This window comes from Gobio gobio (genome assembly GCF_949357685.1).
Source record: "Gobio gobio genome assembly, chromosome: 25".
NCBI lineage: Eukaryota > Metazoa > Chordata > Actinopteri > Cypriniformes > Gobionidae > Gobio > Gobio gobio.
The window spans coordinates 15,151,143-15,175,208 of NC_137121.1; the positions used below are offsets into that span (position 1 = coordinate 15,151,143).

Here is a 24,066-nt window from a genome sequence, read left to right on the forward strand (position 1 = left end):
TGTAAAAAGAGGATGCATAATTGAAAATCCAAATTTCAGCCAATACTGATAAATTACTTAATATTGGACAATAAAAATGTAAAGATTAAACTGATATAAAGAAGAAGATAAAAAATTAACTTCTCAGGGAATTACTGAAAAATATTTTTCTCAGATATTGGGCCTACCCATTCATTTCTTCATTCACCTGCCATGTCTTTATCTTCCAAGATACATGGTGCAAAATAATGAATGTATAATCTATTTTACTCTTGTGTACTTTTTCTGTAGAAAACAGGTTCTTGATGTACAGGCTGAAGAGTGTACAACAACTGTTAGACAGCAGTGGCTCAGGTGAGTGTTTTTTGTTTATTTTATTTTATCTAGCAGTGGTCCTTAACATTTACTTAGCTGCAAACAACACATTTGAACAGTTGCTCTAAAATGCTTGTGTGCTGATATAATGGTCCTCTGCCTGTCATATTGACTAAGCGACTATGATATCTATTTGAAGCACCTGACCAATAACAAGCTCAGACTGACCTTTGCTCGCACATCCAATTATAAGAGCCGCTTGTCTTCTAGCCTGTGACTCATAGAACAGTGTGCTGAGTTATAATGAGTCATAAAGCTCTACTGGCTCAATAGTGAGGGGCGAAGAAAAACCCATAAGATCAATACCGTCTATAAAAAGGAGGCGAAGAAAGGCACGATAACGAGTGCTCAACAAGTGCGAATTCGCTTCATCAAAACAAGTAGACATTTAGTGAAGAAATAAGACATTTAAGCATGACATGAAGTGGAGTATACGATAAAATATACCATTGTTCAATATAAAATAATAATCACAAGTCTTCCAGGAAATAATATAGTTCATTAGCTTAACTGTACACTCTCAGAAAAAAAGGTACAGTGGAGGTAAAATTTTGTTCCTTGAAGAACAAAACATATAACTGTACCTTTAAAAGGTTCACAATTGGTCAATTAAACCATTGGCAGGCAAGTTCGGTCCTAGTGAGTCGCTGTCCTGCAGAGTTTGACTCCAACCCTGAAAGACATCTATAGAAGCTTTTATTGAGAAATAACAGAGGTTTAGATGTTGGTTTTATTGGAAATATATATATATATATATATATATATATATATATATATATATATATATATATATATATATATATATACATTTTCTTTAGTTGGGCAGTTTGACTCCTAGATTTTTATGCGAGTTTGTGGTTTTTGTTACAGTGTTAACAAAACACAAAATCTGTTCAATTCAAAAGAAGCCATAAACAAAAATTGTCATGAAGAAAAATTATTGACTAAACTCATCACTGACTAAAAATATCAGTAAATAATATTCACCAACAATACTTTCTTGCCACAGATCAGGCATTCTGAATTTTGATTTTTAAATAATTCTATGGAGAAAAAAGTTTAGACACACACAGATATCAAGAATCAGCATATGAATCGTCTCGGTTACGGATGTAACCCTCGTTCCCTGAGGAGGGAACGGAGACGTAACGTTAGTGACTAACGAATGGGGGTTTCGCTTAGAAGCCTATCAACTTCGAGTTTTGAGAAAACGCCCAATGGCGTGCCAATGCCATGGGGCATGCGGAATTTGCATACGTAGCTCCGCCTCACTGCGTGAGTATATAAGGAAGTACGAGGCAATATCGCATTATGTTACCTGCTTGAGGAGCCAAGACTGAACTCCTGCGTTCCAGGCAACACAGCTCGATGTGGCAAGGGGACGTTACGTCTCCGTTCCCTCCTCAGGGAACGAGGGTTACATCCGTAACCGAGACGTTCCCTTTCGTTCAGTCACTACGACGTAACGTTAGTGACTAACGAATGGGGGTCCCAATATAATCCCGCCACTCAGCTGTCTTCCAGTGCCCTGCGTAAGTGTGAGTACCCTGTCGTAAGACTAGTACAGACGAAGGACTCCCACTTAACACAGGAATACCAAGGTACACTGGGAAGCATATCCCAGTGAGGGAATGCCAAAGATGCCTACCCGTGGGGAGGACTTAAGAGACACATATGACCCGGAGAGGGTTGCATATGGAAGATCTCTAGGGTACCAGCCGAAGGTGGATTTTTAACCCTAGGGGTGGCGGGGACACGCCAAGGGAAGAAACCCGCTCACTGCGGAGACTTACGGTGAAATACACATGTGGGGGTCGCCGGAGGGAACCATGCACATGGGGCACCTGGCCGGACATGAGGGTCTGGGCTCGAAAGGGCAGACTGAACTGATGTCGGCGTCGACAGTGCTGGAGGAGCTCAGGGCTCTCGGGGAGCTCACCTGAGGAAAATATCGCACGTATCCAGTCCGTGGAGTGGAGTGGCGAGCAAGCGAAGACACCTGAGCCTGGCCCATCACCGGCCCCTCGGGGGGGCGAGTACATAGTCGGACACTGGCTCCACTCGGAGATTGTAGAATCTGGCGAATGTGTTGGGTGTCGCCCAGCCTGCAGCTCTGCAGATGTCTGCTAGCGAGGCGCCATGCGCTAGAGCCCAAGAGGAGGCCACACTCCGGGTGGAGTGTGCCCTCACACCAAGGGGACATGGTCGGCCTTGCTGCTGGTAAGCCAAAGCAATGGTGTCCACTATCCAGTGAGACAGCCTTTGCTTTGAGAGAGCACTTCCCTTCCGCTCTCCACCATAACAGACAAAGAGCTGGTCTGAGGTCCTGAAACACTGCGTCATGTCTACGTAGGCGTGGAGAGCGCGTACTGGACAGAGCAATGCCAAGGCTGGGTCTGCCTCCTCCAAAGGCAGCGCTTGCAGGTTCACCACCTGGTCCTTGAACGGAGTGGTGGGAACCTTGGGCACATATCCAGGCCGGGGTCTCAGGATCACGTGAGAGTTAGCCGGCCCGAACTCCAGGCACGCTTCGTCAACCGAAAATGCCTGCAGGTCCCCGACCCTCTAGACTGAGGCCAATGCGGTCAGCAGAGCCGTCTTCATAGACAGAAACTTAATATCGACCGACCGCAAAGGCTCAAAGGGAGGTCTCTGCAGAGCAGTTAACACTACTGCGAGGTCCCAAGAGGGTACGAGAGGAGAGCGAGGAGGATTCAGTCTCCTAGCTCCCCTCAGGAACCTGATGACCAGGTCGTGCTGACTTACCTTTTTGTTCTCCAAGAGATCGTGGTGGGCAGATATTGCGGCCACATATACCTTGAGGGTGGAGGGAGACAGCCTTCGCTCCAGCCCCTCTTGGAGAAACTGAAGCACGGACCCGATCGGACATTTCCAGGGGTCTTCTTGGCGGGAAGAGCACCAGGTGACGAAGAGGTTCCACTTCAACGCATAGGCATGCCGAGTGGACTCTGCCCTAGCGGAAGTGATGGTGGCGACCACCGTAGGTGATATGCCACTCAAACCTGCCGGGTCCTGTCTAGGAGCCACACGTGGAGGTTCCAAAGGTCGGGACGCGGGTGCCAATGGGTGCCCCGTCTCTGAGTAAGGAGGTCCGGTCTCAGAGGAATAGGCCAGGGAGGGGCTGTCGCAAGGAGAATGAGTTCGGGGAACCAGGTCCGGCCGTGCCAGTACGGGGCGACCAAAAGGACCTGCTCCTTGTCCTCCCTGATTTTGCACAGAAGCTGTGCGAGTAGGCTCACTGGGGGAAACGCATATTTGCGTAGGCCCCGCGGCCAGCTGTGCGCCAGTGCATCCGTGCCGAGCGTGCCCTCGGTCAGGGAATAATACAGGCTGCAGTGGGAAGAGTCGTGGGAGGCAAACAGGTCTACCTGTGCGTCGCCGAACTGTTCCCAAATCAGCTGAACCGTCCGGGGATGGAGTCTCCATTCTCCCGGGAGAGGCTGAAACCGCGAGAGCTCGTCGGCTGCGTGGTTCAGGACTCCCGGAATATGGACAGCACGAAGGGACCTCAGGCGCTTCTGACTCCACAAGACGAGATGGCGGGCGAGTTGAGACATGCGGCGGGAGCGTAGACCGCCCTGGTGGTTGATGTACACTACTACGGCCGTGTTGTCTGTCCGGACAAGCACATGTTGACCCTTCAGCAACGCTCGGAAGCGGTGCAGGGCGAACCGTACTGCCAGCAACTCGAGGCAATTGACATGCAGGAGACGCTGGGGTCCTGTCCAGGAGCCCGCGGCTGCTTGTCCATTGCACATGGCACCCCAGCCCGTGGCAGAGGCATCCGTCGATACGACAACATGCCTGGAAACTCGTTCTAAGGGCACACCGGCCCGTAGAAAGTTGAGGTTCGACCACGGGGTGAGTGTCTGTAAGCAGGCCCGAGTCACTTGGACCCGGAGCGTGCCAGACTGCCATGCCCATCTCGGGACTCGATCGCGAAGCCAGTGCTGAAGCGGTCTCATATGAAGCAATCCGAGCGGCGTTACCGCGGCTGCAGATGCCATATGCCCCAGGAGCCTCTGAAAAAGTTTCAGTGGAACCGCATTCTTGCTCTCGATTTGTCGGAGGCAAGTCAGCAGAGACTGCGCGCGCTCGCTCGAAAGCTGCGCGTACATGGCGACCGAGTCGATCTCCATACCGAGAAAAGAGATCCTCTGCACGGGGCAAAGTTTGCTCTTCTCCCAGTTGACCCGAAGGCCCAGACGGGTTAAGTGGTGGAGAACCAGATCTCTGTGTCCGCAAACCTGCTCTCGAGAGTGGCCTAGTATGAGCCAGTCGTCGAGGTAGTTCAGGATGCGGACCCCGTGCTGCCAAAGGGGCGCAAGGGCTGCCTCGGCGATCTTCGTGAAGACGCGAGGGGACAGAGATAACCCGAATGGGAGAACTGCGTACTGGTATGCCCGCCCCTCGAAAGCAAACCGTAGGAACGGTCTGTGTCGAGGAAGGATGGAGACATGGAAGTAGGCGTCCTTCAGGTCAATCGCTGCAAACCAATCGTACGGACGAACGCATCCGAAAAGGCGTTTCGCAGTCAACATCTCGAACGGAAGCCGGTGAAGGGATCGGTTCAAGATGCGAAGGTCCAGGATTGGCCGTAACCCACCGGTTTTCTTGGGTACAATGAAGTAGGGGCTGTAGAACCCCGACCTCATTTCGGCTGGAGGGACAGGCTCGATCGCACCCTTCGCCAGTAGAGTGGCAATCTCCGCACGCATGACGGGGGCATGGGCCCAGGTCATGGTATAGCGGACTCCCCTGTAACGGGGAGGAGCCTGCGCGAACTGAATCGCGTAGCCGAGCCTGATGGTCCGGGCAGCCCAGCGGGACAGCCCCGGAAGCTGAAGCCAGGCTTCCAGAGACTGCACCAACGGGGTCATCCGGACGACAGACGTACCCTGGGTGGGGCAGCGAGGCAGCGTTACCGGCGCGGACAGGGGAGGCTGTTGGGCGTCCCCGGGTCGGAGCACGGTTAACGGCTGCGCCCTGACAGAGGAGACCAGGGAAGGACTCGCGTTCCACTGGGGTCTGCTCTGCCAGGGGGCTGGCGACAGAGAGGGATGCGAGTGGCGAGACCCGAGGGTGGCGCGCACTGTCATCACCGGTCTCTGGGTGCTCAGAGACAGGAACATGAGTTCTTCCCAAGCGCTGCTAGCCCGGGGGCCAGCAGCGGAAGGATTTTCCCCCGGCCCTCCACCGGGGGAAGGAGAGGCCCTGCTACCATCCCCTGGGAAGAACTGGAACCCATCTCTGAGTTGTCCACCTCCATCCTGGCGTTTAACCAGTCTGGGGAGCGGACTGGGCGACATCCTCAACCACCTCCACGGCGCGGCCCAGGTGAAGGCTGCTGCTGGGGCCGGGCGGGAAGAGGGAGGGCGCCCTCGGCGGCGAGCGGACTGAGGCGACTGGGCCGGCGGCTGGTGCAGCAGCTGGCCGCCGGGGCAGTACGTGTTGCAGCCTCAGTCTGCTCTGGGGCGGCCGAGAACTGTTGGGCGCAGTTCTCAGCCGCGCCGCCGAAGAGGCCAGCCTGGGATATGGGTGAGTTGAGGAGGCGGGCCCGCTCAACGTCCTCCACATCACCAGGTAAGGCCTGGTGTTCTCCCGGACCACAGCTGTGGACATCGCCCGACCCAGGGAGCGTGTGGCCACCTTCACCGCCCGGGGGCGGGGTCAGTTGCGGCACGCAGCTCAATGAAGAGCCCTGGGTCGGCTCCACCCTTGTGCATGTGCAAAGGGGCGGCGGCCTGCCCGTAGCACTGCGGGACCACGCCACCGAAGTAGACGAGCCCACAGGCTTTGGGGGGGGTGCTTAGGACAGCCACACCACGCCACGTCAAAGCCCTCTGTGGACACCGTAGTGCGCAACAGAGAGTTCAACAGTGGGGGGGGGAGGGGGCCCCAGTGTACCCTAGGCCGCGGCCCCATCAAGGGCAGAGAAGGCGGAGGAGGCCACCAAACGGTCGCGAGAAGCACGGGGACTTCCGGGACCGCGTGATCTCCTCATGCACCCCGGGAGCGAAAGGCATTGGGGACAGGGCCCAACAGCTGTCGGGTGCCGCCCCCAAAAACCAATCGCGCAACCACGAGCACCCGCGGCTGGGCGGAGTTCCACACCAGCGCGAGACTCGCGGCTGCCCGAGATAACATGGCTGTCAACTTTAGGTCAGATCAGGCAGTGCTGACACACCCGGAGGCGGAGCACAACCTAATCGTCATCCCCAAAGGACTCCAGCCCACCTTGGGATGCGGCGATCGACATCTCACTGCTATCCGGAGCGTGAACTGAACGAACGGGGCGTCAGAGACGGGCCGTAGATTCAATCCAACACTCGCGGAAGCGATGTATAAGAGGGGGGTGTGGCCCGAGGAATGAACGTCGGGGTTCTTAATACCACAGCACCGCCCTCAGGTCACCCTGGCCACCAGCCAAAGTACCATCTCACTCGGGGACGGTAGATTGGGGTGTGGCAGAGGGGACTCTCTCTCCTCACGGAGATCATTGAGTCTCGACCGTGACATCGCGATGGTCACGCCCCCGCAATGGAAACGTGACACATCCGCAAACACTGCCCGTGCGCGCTGAAGCCCAAACACGCTCGAGCAGTGAATGCGTCCTCAGACAGCAGCGGAAAATCGATCGCACCCGGAAGTGCACGGGCGAGCCGTCTTGAAAAAGACGTGCCACGCGCAAGCTCTTTTTGTGAGAGGAAAACCTTGCAGTCGATGCCGAAGCGCCCAGGGAAACACACACCAGCTGTCAGGCGGACCACTGCACAGATCAGCAGGCAGGAAGTATGCGATCACTGGAACGCGCCGTCACACCAACACCGACTGGAAAGCTGCTCGTCTCGAAGAAGCTGACAGAGTCTCAGAAGGCTGTAGGAGTGAAGAGGTAGGTACTCTTGGCTCCGAAAGCAGAAACATAATGCGATATTGCCTCGTACTTCCTTATATACTCACGCAGTGAGGCGGAGCTACGTATGCAAATTCCGCATGCCCCATGGCATTGGCACGCCATTGGGCGTTTTCTCAAAACTCGAAGTTGATAGGCTTCTAAGCGAAACCCCCATTCGTTAGTCACTAACGTTACGTCGTAGTGACTGAACGAAAGGGAACTCAACAATGGTGACATACTTAATGCTGAAATGCATGCTGGGAGCCATGAGTTTTATACTGTGGTGGCTTAGTAGGGTTGGAGCTAAACTCTGCAGGACATCAGCTCTCTAGGACCGAACTTGCCTACCCCTGACTTAGAGGTACAAAAATGTACCCTTAAAGGTCCCATGCCATGAAATTTTCATTTTATGAGGTATTTCAACATTAATATGAGTTCCCCTAGCCTGAATATTGTCCCCAAGTGGATAGAAATGTTGATTGGTGTAAACCGAGTTCTGGCTGTCTTTCTCTGCCCTTGAGAAAATGACAGGCCAGACCAGCCAATCCTGAAGTCTCCTGTTTTGACGTCCAAGCAGGAACGGTTACCTCCCTTTCCTCCGCCCAGAATCTGGCACGCCCATGCGAGCGCTCGAGAGATCATGGCTTGTGAACGAGTGAATGCTGGCAGTTTCTCAGTGTTTGGATGGATGTACAAATGAAAACAGAAGTCTTTTTTCAGTTCCTTCTGATCTGTGATCAGTGATTTCTTATGTATAGCTAATTATTTATTATTCGTGCACACACTGCGGCTTCTCTCTCTCCCGACAGAACAGTGTTTTCATGTGTTTTCTATCTTGTGAGTCAGTGTTTTGTACGTCCTCGTCGCATCTATCTGTTCTAAAATGTGCATACAGTCGTTTCTGCTCAACATCAGCAGACTCACATCTCATTAGAGATAAACCTCACGCACGCCGAAGCTCGGGCTGCACTGACCGGTCGGCCTTCAACATCCCCGACCCCCAGTACTGCATCTGGCCCACAGCGGAGGCACCAAACGCGGCGCGAGATTAAGCAGAAGGGGGGTAAGCGTGAGGGTATCCGGCTAGGCTAGCCAGCTATCCCCACAATAAACTGGATTACATTCGATTACTGCTGTTGTGTCTTTGTTTGCGCTGTGTACTCAATGCACGTCACTGACGCTTTTCATATGATTGGATCATTTATAAAAATAATGCTATAATCAACACTTACTCGTAACTCGTTCATCTCGACAGCTTTAATGATACATTGCATGTGTTTCAAAGTTGGTAGAATAATGATGAAGACGGGCTCGGCGTGACTGGGACTCGTGTTTATTCAGAACTCTCAGATACAAACACAATAAACTTGCGCTGACAGCGCTCTCACAAATCAGCATAAATAACTTTGTTAGCAATCGCTCCGTCTCTGGTACATTAGTGATGTCCGGTTCACGAACTAATCATTCTTTTGAACCGGTTCTTTTTAGTGAACCGAATCAGTTCACCAAATCGGACTGAATCGTTCTAAAGGGTTCGCGTCTCCAGTCAGCGCTGATCCATAATTTACTAAAGTTACTAACTTTCTGACATGAGTGACAGCCCCTCCGACTAGAAATAAACTAATAACCTGAAGTATATTCTAGTAACTACAACAGTTCACTGAACTGAGACGTGCTGAGAACTGATGTGAAGTGAACTCAGGTCTATCTGTCTCTCTGGCAGCTGCTCGTGCCTCGTAGACCTCGTTAAACCACGCCCCCTCCGCTCATTTCAAATGCAAAGATGTCAGCCAATCACAACAGTGGGCGTTTTTACTGAAGTCTCACAGCAGAAACGCCTCTTGAAACAGGGCATTCAGCCACAGGGCAAACATCAGAAAAAAATGCCTTTTATTTCTAAATTATGACATTTTATGATGTAAAAATCATACTAACAATATAAGTACACCTCAGGAAACATAAAATAATAGAAAAATGCCATGCTATGGGACCTTTAAGGGTACCACCCTTAAAGGTCAGTGACGAACACTTGTACCTTAAAAGGTACAATTTTGTACTCTTTTTGTTTGAGAGTGTAGGTTGTAGGGATGCACCGAATCCAGGGTTCGGGTTCGGATTCGGCCGAATATTGGGCTTTTTGACTGGGTTCGGTTTCTGCCGAACCTCAGAATTTATTTCCACCGAACCCGACCCCTAGGCTTGCACTATGCGCGCCCCGCTGGTCGAACGTGCAAACAGCCTATAGATCTATAGATCAGATAAAATATAAATAAAATTAATAAAATATATAGGCCTACACTAAATATTTTCACTTAAATAATTACCAAATTAAGATGACAAAACGAAAATACACTGAATCCGTAAGCTTTGAAGAACCGGAATTAGGTAAATAGGTAGATAATATACTATATATCTTTACATATATACTATTCTCTTAAAACCAAATTTCGTTATTTTTACTAACCCAAATAATGATTCATCCGCTAGGTTGCACGTGAGGGGGAAAAATAGGTTCCTTCCACTTAAGAGTTGAGCTCTTTTTATTTTAATATATCTCTTTACATAAATACTATTTTCTACTTTTTAAGAAAATAACTTCGTTATTTTACTAACCCAGTGTTTTGTATGTGAAGCTGTTTCACGTGAATATTACCACAGGAGTGAAGCGCAAAGCTTTGTTTAGCCTAGAAAGGAAATAATGGTCAGATTGCACTTTTTCATTCTGTTTTGCAATCTGGATATGGTCACTCGATTTTCCGTGAATTTGAACAATAGGCCTAGTCCATTTTATCCCAATGGACATGGACATCTCGTTTCTTTTCACAAAAACTTCACTCACGTCGCACCCATGTTCGCAGGGGATTATAAACGTTTCTTCCTTTCGTTTGCTTATAATTAAGTCTATTATAACTATTCACATCCTTTACTGTGGGAAAGTATAAAAAACACTGTAGGACGAATACCTTTTTACTTCAAATTTTATTTAACACAGTTTGTTCTTGTTATTAAACTTGGTAAGGCGCGTCAAGTTTGGTTTATTTGAATAGCGCATTTCACACACACGCCGTTTTTTTTAGTTTCGTTTTCTCTGGCAGTGAATAATCAAACATTGCCTAAATGTCTTTGTGGAAGATAAAATCCGCTCTTCAGACCTTTTACAACAAGTGTTGCTTTGCAACATCAGTAGAACATATGAAGATGAAGATATTCGAGAAGGTGTCCATTCAGTGTCCCATTCCTCTCAAAGCGCAGAGCGGTATATGACGCATCTTTGCGGGGAAATAGTATGAATCAAATATTTTTCTAACTAATATTTAATTTTCATATATTCTTGAGGTTACCATTATTTACTGAAAATCGTTTTTGTTTTATAGGCTGTGTTGTTTCACTGATGGAAGTGCTAAAATAAACACGCATTATGATGTTTCAGCCTCAAATGATTTCAAAATGTAGGCTATATATCTGGCATAGACTAGAGTATTTAAAATAGCATATATGCATTAGTTACATTCTCAATTTAATTTACAGAGCAATCCCTGCTAAGTTTTTGTTTAACTAATACTATAGAAGAGGATTAGTGTGTGTCGCACACAACAGACTCGCAACGGGGGCGTGGCATCATGATGGTGGCACAACCCTAGCGCGCGCCTCCTGCGCTCTCCATTGGGTTGTTCTTTGAAACGACAGAGGACGACTCGGGGTAATTTTTCTATAAACCATCATGAAATAGCGTTGAGAAGAACATAGACGACAATTTTTACTTTAATAAACTTGACCAAAACAGTTAATGGTAGCATCCCTACACTGCTGTGGACGTTGTTAACTTCATTAATGTGTTTACTGTGATAATGGACTGCGGATGGGAGTAGGATTCGGTATTCGGTTTCGGATTCGGACGAATCTTAACCAGTGGATTCGGTATTCGGCCGAACCCCAAAAATTCGGATTCGGTGCATCCCTAGTAGGTTGTTTATAAAAAGCAACTGTCAAGTGTGTGAACATCAACAGATTTGAATGTGGCTCACGCTCATCCAATAAAATGCTTTTCGTTGCAAGGAATGACATGCAAAACACACCCATGACTCATTAAGAGACTAAGTACAACCCTTTTGGACCATGCGCCTGGTGCGCTGACTGTTTTTTCCGTCCTTAAACTAGCAAAAATATATTCGGACACGCCCTGAGTGCACCTGCACCATGCGCTTCAGACCATGTGCTCAGATCATTAAAATAGGGCCCGAAATGCTTTGAATATACTGGATTGTCTAATTTCTAGATGAACAGACTGACCAGGAGCATTCAAAACCAGGAACACCAGAGCAAGAAATAACACAGTCCGAAGAACCTTTCATCCAAACACCAGAGGGCGCTGGAGGCTGTTAATGAAACTCCTACATTCTACATTAAAATATACGAAGGACAATGTTTACTTTGATTATAAACATAAAACATACTGTATGTTCAAGTGTATTCATTATGCATTGATTTTGTCCGATTTTTAGGCATTTCTGATAGCGATATAAGTTGCATCGTAGTTATTATAAGTTGTGTACCTTGTTGACACTTATATTTCAGACTTGAAAAAGACACATTTTAATAGTTTGATGTCAGTTTGCATTTGCTTGTATGTTTATTTGCATCTCTGTCTCATATAGTTTTTGAATGTCATGTTTTGAGAGTTGCTCTCTTGGTTTCAAGAAATAAAAATCTCTGGACCATCTATATACCCGCTTTGAGAAAAAGACCAGTTTTGATTTAATTTAAAACACAACACACTTTTTATTGGGTATTTGCATTTGAAATGCCCTCAGAAGAAGGTGTCATATGCTAACAGATAGGCATCATTATACAAGTAGAGTTTCCTGTCAACAGGATTGTAGTTTAGATTGGCTATTCCAGCAGAAACCTTCTCAAAAGGCAAAGAGAGAGTGTTTATCTCTTTGCCAGTGGTTGTATCGAAGGCATAAAACACCTCTTCTTTGTAAGTATTAACAAAGCGTGTAGCGTACAGGACCCCGCACACCATAAACGTGCTGGTGACGGACCTCTTAAAGAGATGCGTCTTCCAGGTATGTGTGATATTGAGCTCCAGCGGGTCTAAGCGACTCAAAACAATGTTGCCGTGGTTCTCCTCAGTGGTGTATATCACCCACACAGCGTCTTTGTCAGCCTCCAGGTCGATGTCTGTCCAGTCACGGCAGCTGTAGTAGCAGAAAGGGAACTTATTGTTGATTCCGGCACCATCTAGTTTCATACGTTTGGTTGCTTTTGTCGTAATGTTGAAGCTGCAGATTTCAGCTGTGCTGTAGCATTGGTAAAATACGGTATTGTCGTACAGTATAGTGCCAGAGCCCTGAACAGTATTTTTGTCAGTGTAGGATGGTGCTATCGGTTCATCTTTGTAGTTCCTATTGGCCATGAAATCTTCGTACGAGTTGTACATCCTGATTGTGCTCCCATGCTTGTGTCCACTCACCAGACAGTGTTCCCAATAACGTTCCTGGTTGGTTATTAGGGCATCACGACCCCAAGCACCAGAAATATAGGACTTGCTGAAGGAATTGAGCTTGGTGACACTTGGAGAACTTATTCTGGTCATGATGCGCTGATGACAAGTGCCTGCAGGTAATTGTAGCAACACAGTTTAAGCCTTTTTGGACCTTAGTAACTCAGAAAATGGCAATTACATTTCTATATCCTACCTTCAGAAAAAGAAAAAAAAGTATCATAAATAGCAATGTACTTACTTCTGAAATCATTTGGTACAGACTTGCAATTCTGTGCTCGGTTGTTGAGGTCACGTAACCTCTTCTTCATGGTCTCTAGGTTGAAGAAATCATCTTTGTACATCCTCTGGACATCATTTTTTGCTTTATTTAACTGAGAACAACACAGATGATATCATTAAACTGTGGTCACATTCACTATTATTTGTATTGTTTAAAGTCCCCCTGTAGTCAATAATTTGATCTCTTTAAACTCATCTTTGATAAAAAAAAATATTCATGCCTTAAAATAGCTTGAATGTAACCCTACACCCTTGCCTCATTTGGTATTTGGTTCTATGCATATGCAATTCTGCCCCGCCCCCACTCACTCGCACCAGCTCAGAGATCCGTTGATCATACGTTGACGCGATTGGTTACAATGTACTTTGTGACGTCAGAAACACCACGTCTTTGGTTCGCTGCCGTTTTAAGGAGAAAATACTCAGCAATGGCGTTGACATATGAATTTGTACATGGTATGTCTTAAAGCATATTAAAAACACCACATAGACATTTGGGACCCTATCATACACCCGGCGCGATGCAGCACCAGGCGCGACGCAAGTGTTTTTTTGCTAGTTTCAGTTATCATTTTCACGTCCTGCGCCACATTGTTTAAACAGCAAATGCATTTACGCACATACGAGGTGTGTTCAGGCGCATCGTTTTAAGGCAACTGATATTGACTGCGCCATTGACCAACAAAAACCTAGTCTAAAGTCAATAGCGCAGTATTTTTTGTGTCATTTGGAGCGCGTTAGTAATATGCGCCTATAGGCAGGTGCACAACGCGTGTACACTTTGCTTACACACACAAGGACGTGCAGCAGCACACAGCACACAAAACATTTTAAAATAAAAATTAAAAGGATTCCTCTCTGGAAATGTGTTCAGTCTTTCCGCTCACAAATTCCGCCATGTAAATAGCGAATCCACCACTGGCTTTTAAAGGGAATGGGAGACTGATTGGTTTATTGCATGTTACACCCAAAACACACCCATTAGGCCCTGATCACCCAGAACACGTTTTTGCAGTGAGAGGCGCCTTTTTTGAATAGATTTCTGTTGGCAGAGAGCGCTATGCGCGCTGCTTATTCGCCCCCGGCTCCTCGCGTTTTAACCGCCTGCTGCGCCTCACGATTTAGAAGGAGCGCGCTGAGTGCCTGAAGTTGAAAAAAAATTAACTCTGAGCGGAAAAGCCTCCGATGTCATCGCGTTTTTTTTTCTATTGTCCAATCGAATGAATGGAGAGGTGGGTCTTCTGTTATGGTGACGTTACCTTGATGAGCCTGACAGGACAGCTGATTCGGGGGTTTCTTAGCAACATAAAAAAAACTGCAGCGCACTGCTATTTTCTAAATTGAAAAACGTCGACCAATAAAAGGCAGTGCAGTGCGCCTCGCGTTTTCGAACCTGAAAAAAGCCTTTTGTGTTATCAGGGCCTTACTCATTAAAAGAATAGGGGCAACCCTTTTAGACCACGCCAACCATTTTTCCCATCTTTAAACTAGCAAAACTGGATTTGGACATGCGCTATGCACTTCAGACTGTTAAAATAGGGCCCATAAACAACATTAAAACCTTGATTTTCACCACAAGGGGACTTTAAATAGTTCTGTCATAAACTTTGAGATTGATTTGAAACAAAGATCACAAGAGAAAAGACTTTAGAAATATTTATGTTCATGTGTTGCAAAGTCTACCTCACTGAGAAGGTTATGTGTCTCTTTGTTGGGGCTCTGCACGTGTGCTTCATTGACAGATTGACGGATTTCCTCGAGTTCCTGGGTCAGCTGTTGCAGGTGAAGGGCGTTGTACTGTCCACTTGTGTGAATGTAATTAAATGCTTTCAGACGGGCTGTGATTTTCTGAAGAGCGGCTTTCATCAACGGCAGTTCTACATTTGTGTTCCTCATCTGGAAATCACCTCGAAAGTTAATTGATGTTGCAAATTCTTCTCAATTGTAATGAACTACATCTAAAATTCATTGCAGTGCCCATTTAGTTGCGAATGTTATAAAGAAACTTAACTGATACATTACCTTTTCCTCGAATTCATTTAGGTTCTCCTCACAGGTCTGGACCTGTTTTGTGACTTCCACAAACCGTCCAGCAGGAAAAGTCCAGATCGTACTGTTTATTTCACACAAACATGAATCAGCCTTCTGTTGACCTGGAACTCTCTGAGCCTCGACAGTCACCTTACAAATACAAAGAGATTACTATGTCATACATACACAAGTTCCCTCATATTTCTTTTTCAGAGGTATCAGAATTGTAAAAACCTGTGAGCTAACTCAAGACACAAAGAGAAAAACTTACGACGACTGTGAGGAGCAGCAAGTAGACGAACATGTTGACTGAATGCGCTGAAAAGACTAAAGATCTGCTTTAAACCACCACACAAATGATGCAATTTAAATTATGCAAATGTGTAGTTTTGGGGGTCTGTTGAGGAGGATGTGAAAATTGCACATGTGGCTCATTAAAGAAGGAAGAAATTTAGAAATGTGGGGAAATTCGACCACAAGTTCCCCCCTAAAAATTTTCAACCCCAGTTCATCATTTCTTTTTTGCAAACATCTGCACTTTTATTACACTGTACTTTTTTTTATGTCTGTAAAATATAGAAAAATGATGTATTTTCTTCATGGAGATTTCAAGTAAAAGGGAAGAGGACAATTTGTAACTTTTTCTGTCAGCAAAATCTGGTATTCTGCTTACAATTGGTATTGGTGTTAATATTATGATTTTTTTATTATGATTTTTTTTACTTTTTGTATAGCATATGCTTAATTCTTATATTGTTAAAAGTTAAAACAAATTGCATAATAGGATCAAACACTATATGTACATAGAATAAGCACATTAACACAAAAACATTTCAAAGCTCAGTTTGATGGTTAAATTAAAGTGAATATGAAAATTGCACATGTGGCTCATTAAAGAAGGAAGAAATTTAGAAATGTTGGGAAAATTCGACCACAAGTTCCCCCCTAAACATTTTCAACCCCAGTTCATCATTTCTTTTTTGCAAACATCTGCACTTTTATTACACGGTACTTTTTTTTATGTCTGTAAAATATAGAAAAATTATGTATTTTCTTCATGGAGATTTCAAGTAAAAGGGAAGAGGACAATTTGTAACTTTTTCTGTCAGCAAAATCTGGTATTCTGCTTACAATTGGTATTGGTGTTAATATTATGATTTTTTTATTATGATTTTTTTTACTTTTTGTATAGCCTATGCTTAATTCTTATATTGTTAAAAGTTAAAACAAATTGCATAATAGGATCAAACACTATATGTACATAGAATAAGCACATTAACACAAAAACATTTCAAAGCTCAGTTTGATGGTTAAATTAAAGTGAATATTAATATACATTATATACCGTTCAGGCATAATATTATGACCACCTTCCTAATATTGTGTTGGTCTCCCTTTTGCTGCCAAAACAGCCCTGGCCTGTTGAGGCATGGCCATACGCAACAAACTGCGATGCACTGTGTATTCTGACACTTTTTTATTAGAACCACCATTAACCTCTTGAGCAATTTGAGCTGCAGTAGCTCGTCTGTTTGATCGGACCACACGGGCCAGCCTTCGCTCCCCACGTGCATCAATGAGCCTTGTTCACCACTGTTCCTTCCTTGGAGCACTTTTGATAGATACTGACCACTGCAGACCGGGAACATCCCACAAGAGCTGCAGTTTTGGAGATGCTCTGACCCAGTCGTCTAGCCAACACAATTTGGCTCTTGTCAAACTCGCTCAAATCCTTACACTTGCCCATTTTTCCTGCTTCCAACACATCAACTTTGAGGACAAAATGTTCACTTGCTGCCTAATATATCCCACCCACTAACAGGTGCCGTGATGAAGGGATAATCAGTGTTATTCACTTCACCTGTCATCAAGTTATGCCTGATCGGTGTATATATTGCTAATAATATATGTGTATGGGTCAATGACATGCGTGCATATTTTTGTGCATTATTTCCTTTTAAAATAATTTGATACATTAATGACATATATCACTTCATTCTATAGTTTTTTTTTTGTTTTTTTAGTTTTTAGTACATTAGATAATACATATTAAAACCCAAAAATGTTAGGTGGTGCAACTGTCTGGACAAATTAACAGACTAAGAAAACTATTTAAAATGGTGTCTTAATAATACAAAATTGAAAACTAAATACCGTGGCATCATTTTAGGTTTGAAACCTTTCATATAGGCAAATATTATGAATATCAGTACACAGTAAACCCTAACGCTCAAAATAAATAAATTGGTTTGAGTAGGGCAAACTCAAATTAAACAAATAAGTTCAATCAAATAAACTTTTATGAGTATCTAGAACTTTCTTTTCCTTTTGAGTACACAAAACTGACACATTTGAAGTAATCTGAATTGTTTCATTGTTTTGAGTTCCATGAACTTGTTTCTTTTTTTAGACAAACTTAAATTTACCTGAAACAAAGCATTGTTACCATTTAGCATTTGCTGAATTAGCTAGTTATAGCTAGCTACATTTCCATTACTAAAATATTTAAATTGAGATTACATGACAATTATAAGTTAAAAGTATGAATTAAATTACTCAAAATGTTAAAGTTAAGAGAAATTAAAATGTATGAGTAAGAAAAAATTGAAATCTGCCAGTTCTGCTTACTTATACTTTGAATTTGTTAACTGAAAAAAATTATGTAACTGATTACCTCAAATGTTTTGAGTTTTGCCAAATTATTCTGGTTTAAAGTGTAGATTTAAAGCTGTTGAGATCATTAAAAAACTTTTGTCCAGCAATTTAAATGTCAGGGTGGCACAACGGAAAACATGGCTCTTTTTTTATGAACTGACAAGGTAATAACCTAATTTCAAGTATGGGTAGGTACACTTTCCATGTCTACATGTTCCATGTTTTCCAAACTACAGTATACATACATAAAACTATTTGGTTGTACCGCCAGACATAAAAACAGTAAAAAAAAAAAAAATGTACACATTTAAATGTTATTTAACAACTGAAACTTGTTTAAACATCTCAAAGTATTTGCAGGATCAGGAGATGAACTTCCTCATTTCATAATTTTTCTCATGTCAGCACTGTCAGCTCATTGACCAATCCTGGGGTTTTGGTTTTAAATCTCTGCTTCTGTCATGCAAAACTGCTTTTTATAATCAAGGCTACAGGATCCCAATCTTATATCTCAAACATGAGTCAGTCAAGCATGTTCATCTTGATGGTCGTCATTCCTCTAATTCTATCACAGGTAAAATGTAGTCCTTTTATTAACATTGATATTCTTTTACATTGGTTCTACATAGTTATATATCTTTTATATATATTGTAATTTTGCTTGTATGTTGGAATTACTTATGCCCTGTTATTTCGTCTCCAGTCAGTGAGAGGGAAGGACTGTGTTTGTGAGCTGAAAAATTCTGATCCTGCTTTCCCTGAGAATAAACTCGAGAACGTTGAGTTCACTGCTTCACAATGCAATGGGAACATCACTTCAGAAAAGGTATAAAACACCAAAACATGGTATTGTGACGTTTAGGATTGTAACACTCATTTTAAAGTTTGCCATGTAATTCTGCACAATCTGTATTGAGGCAAAACTGTTTTCTCTTCAAATGTGTGCAGATGACAGAGATTGACAGCCTTGTGTTGGGTCTACAACAACGTATCAGGCAGCTTCTGGACAATGTGTCCATGCTGGAAAAAGAAGACAATGGAAATCTGTACGCAGCCGTGTCTCTACGTATTATTGAATTAGAGTTAGCGGAGATTCAAGACCTTCTGGATAAACTCAACAGGACCACCAACAATTACCAGCTGCTCAGTGTACAGACCGCAGCAGAGGTGAATTTATCAACACCACAGCACTTTTACATTTCTATAACTTTAACATAATTGTATGTCATGTGTTTATTGCTAAGAGTAAAAATAATTCCTCACCAAAATGTATTATTTTCAGTACATGTACAAAAAAAGATCAAAATATCAAACATTGTTTCAGTGTACAGTGTAGGTGTAGTCTCAGCCTCAGATGTGTATGGCTCACTTGTTTGGAAACACTTCAGGAGTTTTGAAGTCGTCATCTGATTGGTTGAATTCTACAGGATGTCCGCGAGACGTGTCTGTTGCGTTCTTTAACAGTCCGCCTAGAAACAAATGCCGTGACACCATTCACATGGGGCGTCGGTATGGAAGGCCAACAGGGCCAAAACGTGTGGAAACTGACGTGAAAAAGCGTAATTACGTGTTAACGCGTCATTTACGGGTTTACGCGTAATTACGCGTTTACACGTTATTACGTGTTGTCACGTGAAAGACGTGTTTACACGTGAAAGACGTGTTTACACGTCAGTTTCACACGTTTTGGCCCTGTTGGCCTTCCATACGTCGGCGTTAACGCTTCTCATTTACTTTGAATGGGTGACGTCATGCGTTGCCGAACTGAATTGTGGGTTCCGTATAGTGTTCCGTATAGATATACCGTATAGATATAACCCTCTGTTGCAAAGCTGGCGTCACTCCAGTCATTCTCCATCTTTGCGACTCGCGAGTCAGACAGCTGTCAATCAATCCGTCACTGCGGGTCTCAGGTGCACGCCCTCCGTTCAGTCCCGCCCTCGGTTCGTCCCCTCTGTCTCCGCCGGGCTCTGCCCTCTTTTCCTGCATTTTTCAAAATTTGTGGGTGGAGTTAAGCTCTGAGCAGGGGTTTAGTTACCCTTTAATCTCATTGCGGCGCTCCGTGCAGAAACCGCTCTCTCTCTCTCTCTCTCTCTCTCTCTCTCGCCGCGTGTAGTTTGAATTCTCCACTGTAATCAAGGGCTGAATCCGAAATCGCCCCTTATAACCTCAAATAGGGCATTATTTGGAGGGGACAGCGCTTTGTAGTGGTGTCCGAAACCATAGTGAACGTTATTGAATGCACTCATTCTATCCCACATCGCACCGCAATAACGAGTGTACAACCGATGTACACACAGCGGTTGTCAGACTTTACGCACTCGTTTTCATTCACTCCTTCAAATAAAGTGATAACGTAGGGAATAGTGAATGAGGGTGTAGGAGGCGATCTCGGATTCTGTAATGCGATCTCAGTTGTGCTCTGACTGCTCTCACTAGTACAGTGCAACAGTGAAATGCGTCCCCTCTCAAACAATGACGCGCTGCGCTGCGTTCAGAACGTTGTTTAAGCGACATACCGGTATCATCAAAATTCATATCATAACAAAAATAAATACCGGTATTCGGTATGAACCGGTATACCGCCCAGCACTAGTTCCGTCACTTCGTTTCACTCGTGTTGCAAGCGGCAGAAGTTGAAGATTTCTCAACTTTTCAAGCGTCAATGCAGGCGTCATCCAATCAGATCGCCCTATGCAAGTGTCCTAGAGCAGACGCTAGCCAATTGCGTTCATGCAACCCCAGAGCAGACGTGTAATTGGCTGTTGTCACTATGACGGTCGCATCAGCATCAAGCTTCAGCCAAGCGTTAACGCCGACGCCCCGTGTGAATGCAGTGTAATGGAAGAAGAACGCCGTCGTGTTTACAACTGTGACAATGAGCGCTTCCCAGGATCAACTAAACGCTTGGTTTTCAAAAGTATGTGAAGTTCGCAGCTCCATTATTGCAGTACGTTCTTAAATGAATAATGTATAGATTGTAGGGATTATTGTAGGGATATCGCCTTTACATTTTAACGCCCCTAAACATGACGTGGAAGATAATGAACTGTTATTGGTTACGTTACATGTCAGTCAAACGTCCTCTTGGACGGTCCCTGACCAATGAAAGCTGCGATAGAGTCCAGACCTTCTGCCGTCAGTCTGAAGGTCTGGCTACAAGAGACTAAAGAATATTTAGAGACTAAAGAATATGATCATTTTCAAAATATATAACATTAAATTAAAATTTGAAATAATTAAATGTAAATGTTGATAAATTCAATACAATTTCAATAAAAATTCATTTACAATGTTCATACTTTTATTCATTGTTTTTATATGTATTATGTACAAATGTATGTCAGGCCAAGAAAAAAATATGAATATTAGTTAATAAAATTCATATTAGACATAAGTCATTTATTTATTTGCCTTTTCAGATCCACAATTCCTCACTACTATTTCACTGGGACATTGTGTGAATTATGTGCATTTTGCTTTATTCCTACAGCTTCAGGATATGGAGGAAACGATGGTGGAGCTGGAGAAGTTTGACCACACAGAGGTGATGGTGAAACAGCGTGAGAACCAGCGCATTAAGAGGGACCTGGAACAGTGCAAAGATGTGCTTAATCATCCAATAACAGCTCCTACACTTTCTCCAGGCATGTATAAACTATTATTACGTAGCCACAGCTTAAGTGTTAATGCAGGAGTGTCCAAACCTGCTCCTGGAGGGCCACTATCCAGCAGAGTTTAGCTTCAGCTCTAATCAAACAATGTGAAATCGAATACTTACCTACTATATAGTATGCGAAAAACAGTATGCAACAGAGTAGTATGTCCAAGTAATTAGTATTAGAAAAACATAGGGGGAAAATACCCAGGTGACCTACTATTTCCACCGAGATTCTGAAGATACTATCCCATGAGGCCACGGGAAAGGATTTATGACTCTGGTAGTTCACGTGACAGTAACAACATGGCGGATGTAGTACATCATTTCATTCATACTACACAAATTCCTACTATATATCGTAGTACAGTATGTAATTTTGAATGCAGTGAAGGTCTTCAGACTCACTAGAAACTTCCAGGCAAGTGTTTTGGAGCTAAAATCTGCAGGGTGTTGGCCCTCCAAAAGAAGGATTGGACACCCCTGCGTTAATGTATTAGACTTACATTTTTGCTTTCTTTTTAGGTCACTGTGGTCTGGGCCGCATGGTTAATGTCTCAGGACCTAGAACGTATTCCCTCACTGTGTATGGAACATCCTACACTTTCGGTGCTTGGGGTCGAGATGCAAATCCTGCTCCAGGAGAAGAGAACAAGTATTGGCTGGTGGTGCTGTCAAGTAGTAATGTACATGGCAACTTTATCCGTCAGTACAGTACCTTGAGTACTATTATATTGGGTATAGGCCCAACTGATACATATATATCAAGCTCCAACCCCACAACAAACACAATTCAGGGGCCAAACATGGTCATGTACGGCAATGCGCTCTACTATAACTGCTACAACACATTCTCCGTCTGTCAGTTCAACATGACGACTCGTTCTGTCAGTACTGTGGCTTTACCTAATGATGCAGGTTTCAACAACAAGTTTCCATTCGCACACCTCGCCACCACATACGCCTATACAGATATGGATTTTGCCACAGATGAATCAGGTGTCTATGTTATATACACTACCACAAGCAACTTTGGAAATGTGATTATCAGTAAAGTTGAGACTAGTAACCCGCCTGTTTTGAGCCAAATATGGTCCACTTCTCTTCACAAAAGGACCATCACAAACACCTTCATGGTGTGCGGTGTGCTTTATGCTACTCGTTACCTGGATAAAGAAATAGAAGAGATCTTTTACTCTTACGACACCAAAACCAACAAAGAGCGATACGATTTGAGAATTCACATTAAGAAGATGCAGACTAATATTAAGTATATGAATTATAACCCCATAGATCATTTGCTGTATGTCTACAGTGATGCCTACATTGTGACATATGAAACCATGTTTCAGGAAGAGCAATGATTCGCCAATATATGTAATGATTTTACATATTTATTGTGTTTTGTGAAGGGAAAATCTTTTAAATATGTATCACATGTTGGTTCTTGAAATAAAATTTGACTGAAATAATGAGTGCTGATTTATGAAATGTCTAATAACCCATTGCGTGCTGACACTGCCCTCTGTTGTTTGTATGCAGTGCTGTCATTTCAGTTCAACTTTTTGTTAAATGTTGTCTTACCTGACAGGTGAAGAAGGTGGTCAAATTACATTTTTCAATAGGCAAGATATCAGTTTGTGATGCCTACGATTACTTTACAGGACCTAGGACCCAGGAATAGATTTTGTCCTCTGTAGTGGACATTATATTTGAGTGAATTTCTCTGACTACACATGTCTGGATGTCCTGTAAAGAGCACATTCAGGGCTTTTCAGAGATACCAAATGTTTGGAAGTTTCACAATGACAATCATTTAAATCTGACTAATATTGTAATTGTTTGTCATAAATCAACATCTCAGGAAAGTGTTATGGTGTTTCAAAACAAAATACTTTCTGTTAACAGGGCATTGATTTCATACATGTCCACAGTCGAAGACACCAGGACTTAAATCATGTTTATCAGGCATTTTGGGAGAAAAAAAGTGAGTAGGGAAATCAATTATTTCAATATTTCTATGAAATATTATATATTATGAAAATATTGACAATTACTACTCCCATTATTATACTTTTTTTTCATTATAGATACATTGTATATAATGGGAAAAGGGAAAACCCACTTATGGCCATTGTACACATATTGCATGAAGCAAAATGGTACATCAAATAGTTGAGAATCATCTTTATACAAAGTTTGGTGAAAACAAAAAAAAATTCGTTTGGTGATTTAAAAGAAGAGTCCTGGTGTCCTCTACAGAGGACATAGCATAACATTTTGAATAGAATATAATTTTTCCAAAATGTTTTTTTTTCCTTATGCTCTAAACAATGTAATGACACGAAAAATGACACGAGGATAACAGCTGGATTTGGCCATTATGATGTCGTGTATTTTGAATAATTTAAACAATAATATGATTCTTTATTGTGCCTCACGTTGATGGCACGGATGGCTCGTTAGAAAACAACCAACAGATCGCGCCTTGCAAAAGTACCAATTTATTCTTACCGTTGTCACACTTTTGTCCTATTCGGACAGGATTATCTTAGTTTTACAAGGGTATGGAGTAATGTAATTTTACCACAGGATGTCCGTAATTCGCACCTACGGGATTAGTATTATCTGAGGTAATTTACCAGACCTTATAACAGAAGATAA

At 43.8% G+C, this 24,066-nt stretch overlaps 3 protein-coding genes across 3 annotated transcripts in view; 2 read left to right on the top strand and 1 right to left on the bottom strand.

Moving 5' to 3' along the window:
- LOC307121829 (uncharacterized protein) overlaps positions 1–11,992 on the top strand; it is a gene marked incomplete at its 5' end in the record, with an annotated part of 38,011 nt that extends 26,019 nt beyond the window's left edge. The window contains 2 exons of the mRNA XM_079809585.1: positions 271–333; positions 11,547–11,992. Coding sequence (XP_079665711.1) covers positions 271–333; positions 11,547–11,653 — 170 coding nt within the window. The 3' untranslated portion in view covers positions 11,654–11,992. The remainder of the gene's footprint in view (positions 1–270; positions 334–11,546) is intronic.
- On the bottom strand, positions 11,870–15,412 carry LOC307122120 (olfactomedin-4-like). The gene is made up of 5 exons (XM_079810002.1): positions 15,361–15,412; positions 15,081–15,239; positions 14,742–14,954; positions 13,018–13,150; positions 11,870–12,889 (listed from the first exon to the last, which is right to left on the bottom strand). Exons 1-5 carry the CDS (start codon positions 15,391–15,393, stop codon positions 12,078–12,080), a joined length of 1,350 nt encoding a protein of 449 aa, XP_079666128.1. The 5' UTR covers positions 15,394–15,412; the 3' UTR covers positions 11,870–12,077.
- Positions 15,413–18,221: 2,809 nt separating this feature from the next.
- Positions 18,222–22,876, top strand: LOC307121744 (olfactomedin-4-like). Its single transcript, XM_079809488.1, has 5 exons — positions 18,222–18,318; positions 18,448–18,570; positions 18,693–18,911; positions 21,238–21,391; positions 21,928–22,876. The coding sequence occupies exons 1-5, from the start codon at positions 18,262–18,264 to the stop codon at positions 22,764–22,766; spliced, it is 1,392 nt and encodes a 463-aa protein (XP_079665614.1). The 5' UTR covers positions 18,222–18,261; the 3' UTR covers positions 22,767–22,876.
- Positions 22,877–24,066: the final 1,190 nt, after the last annotated feature.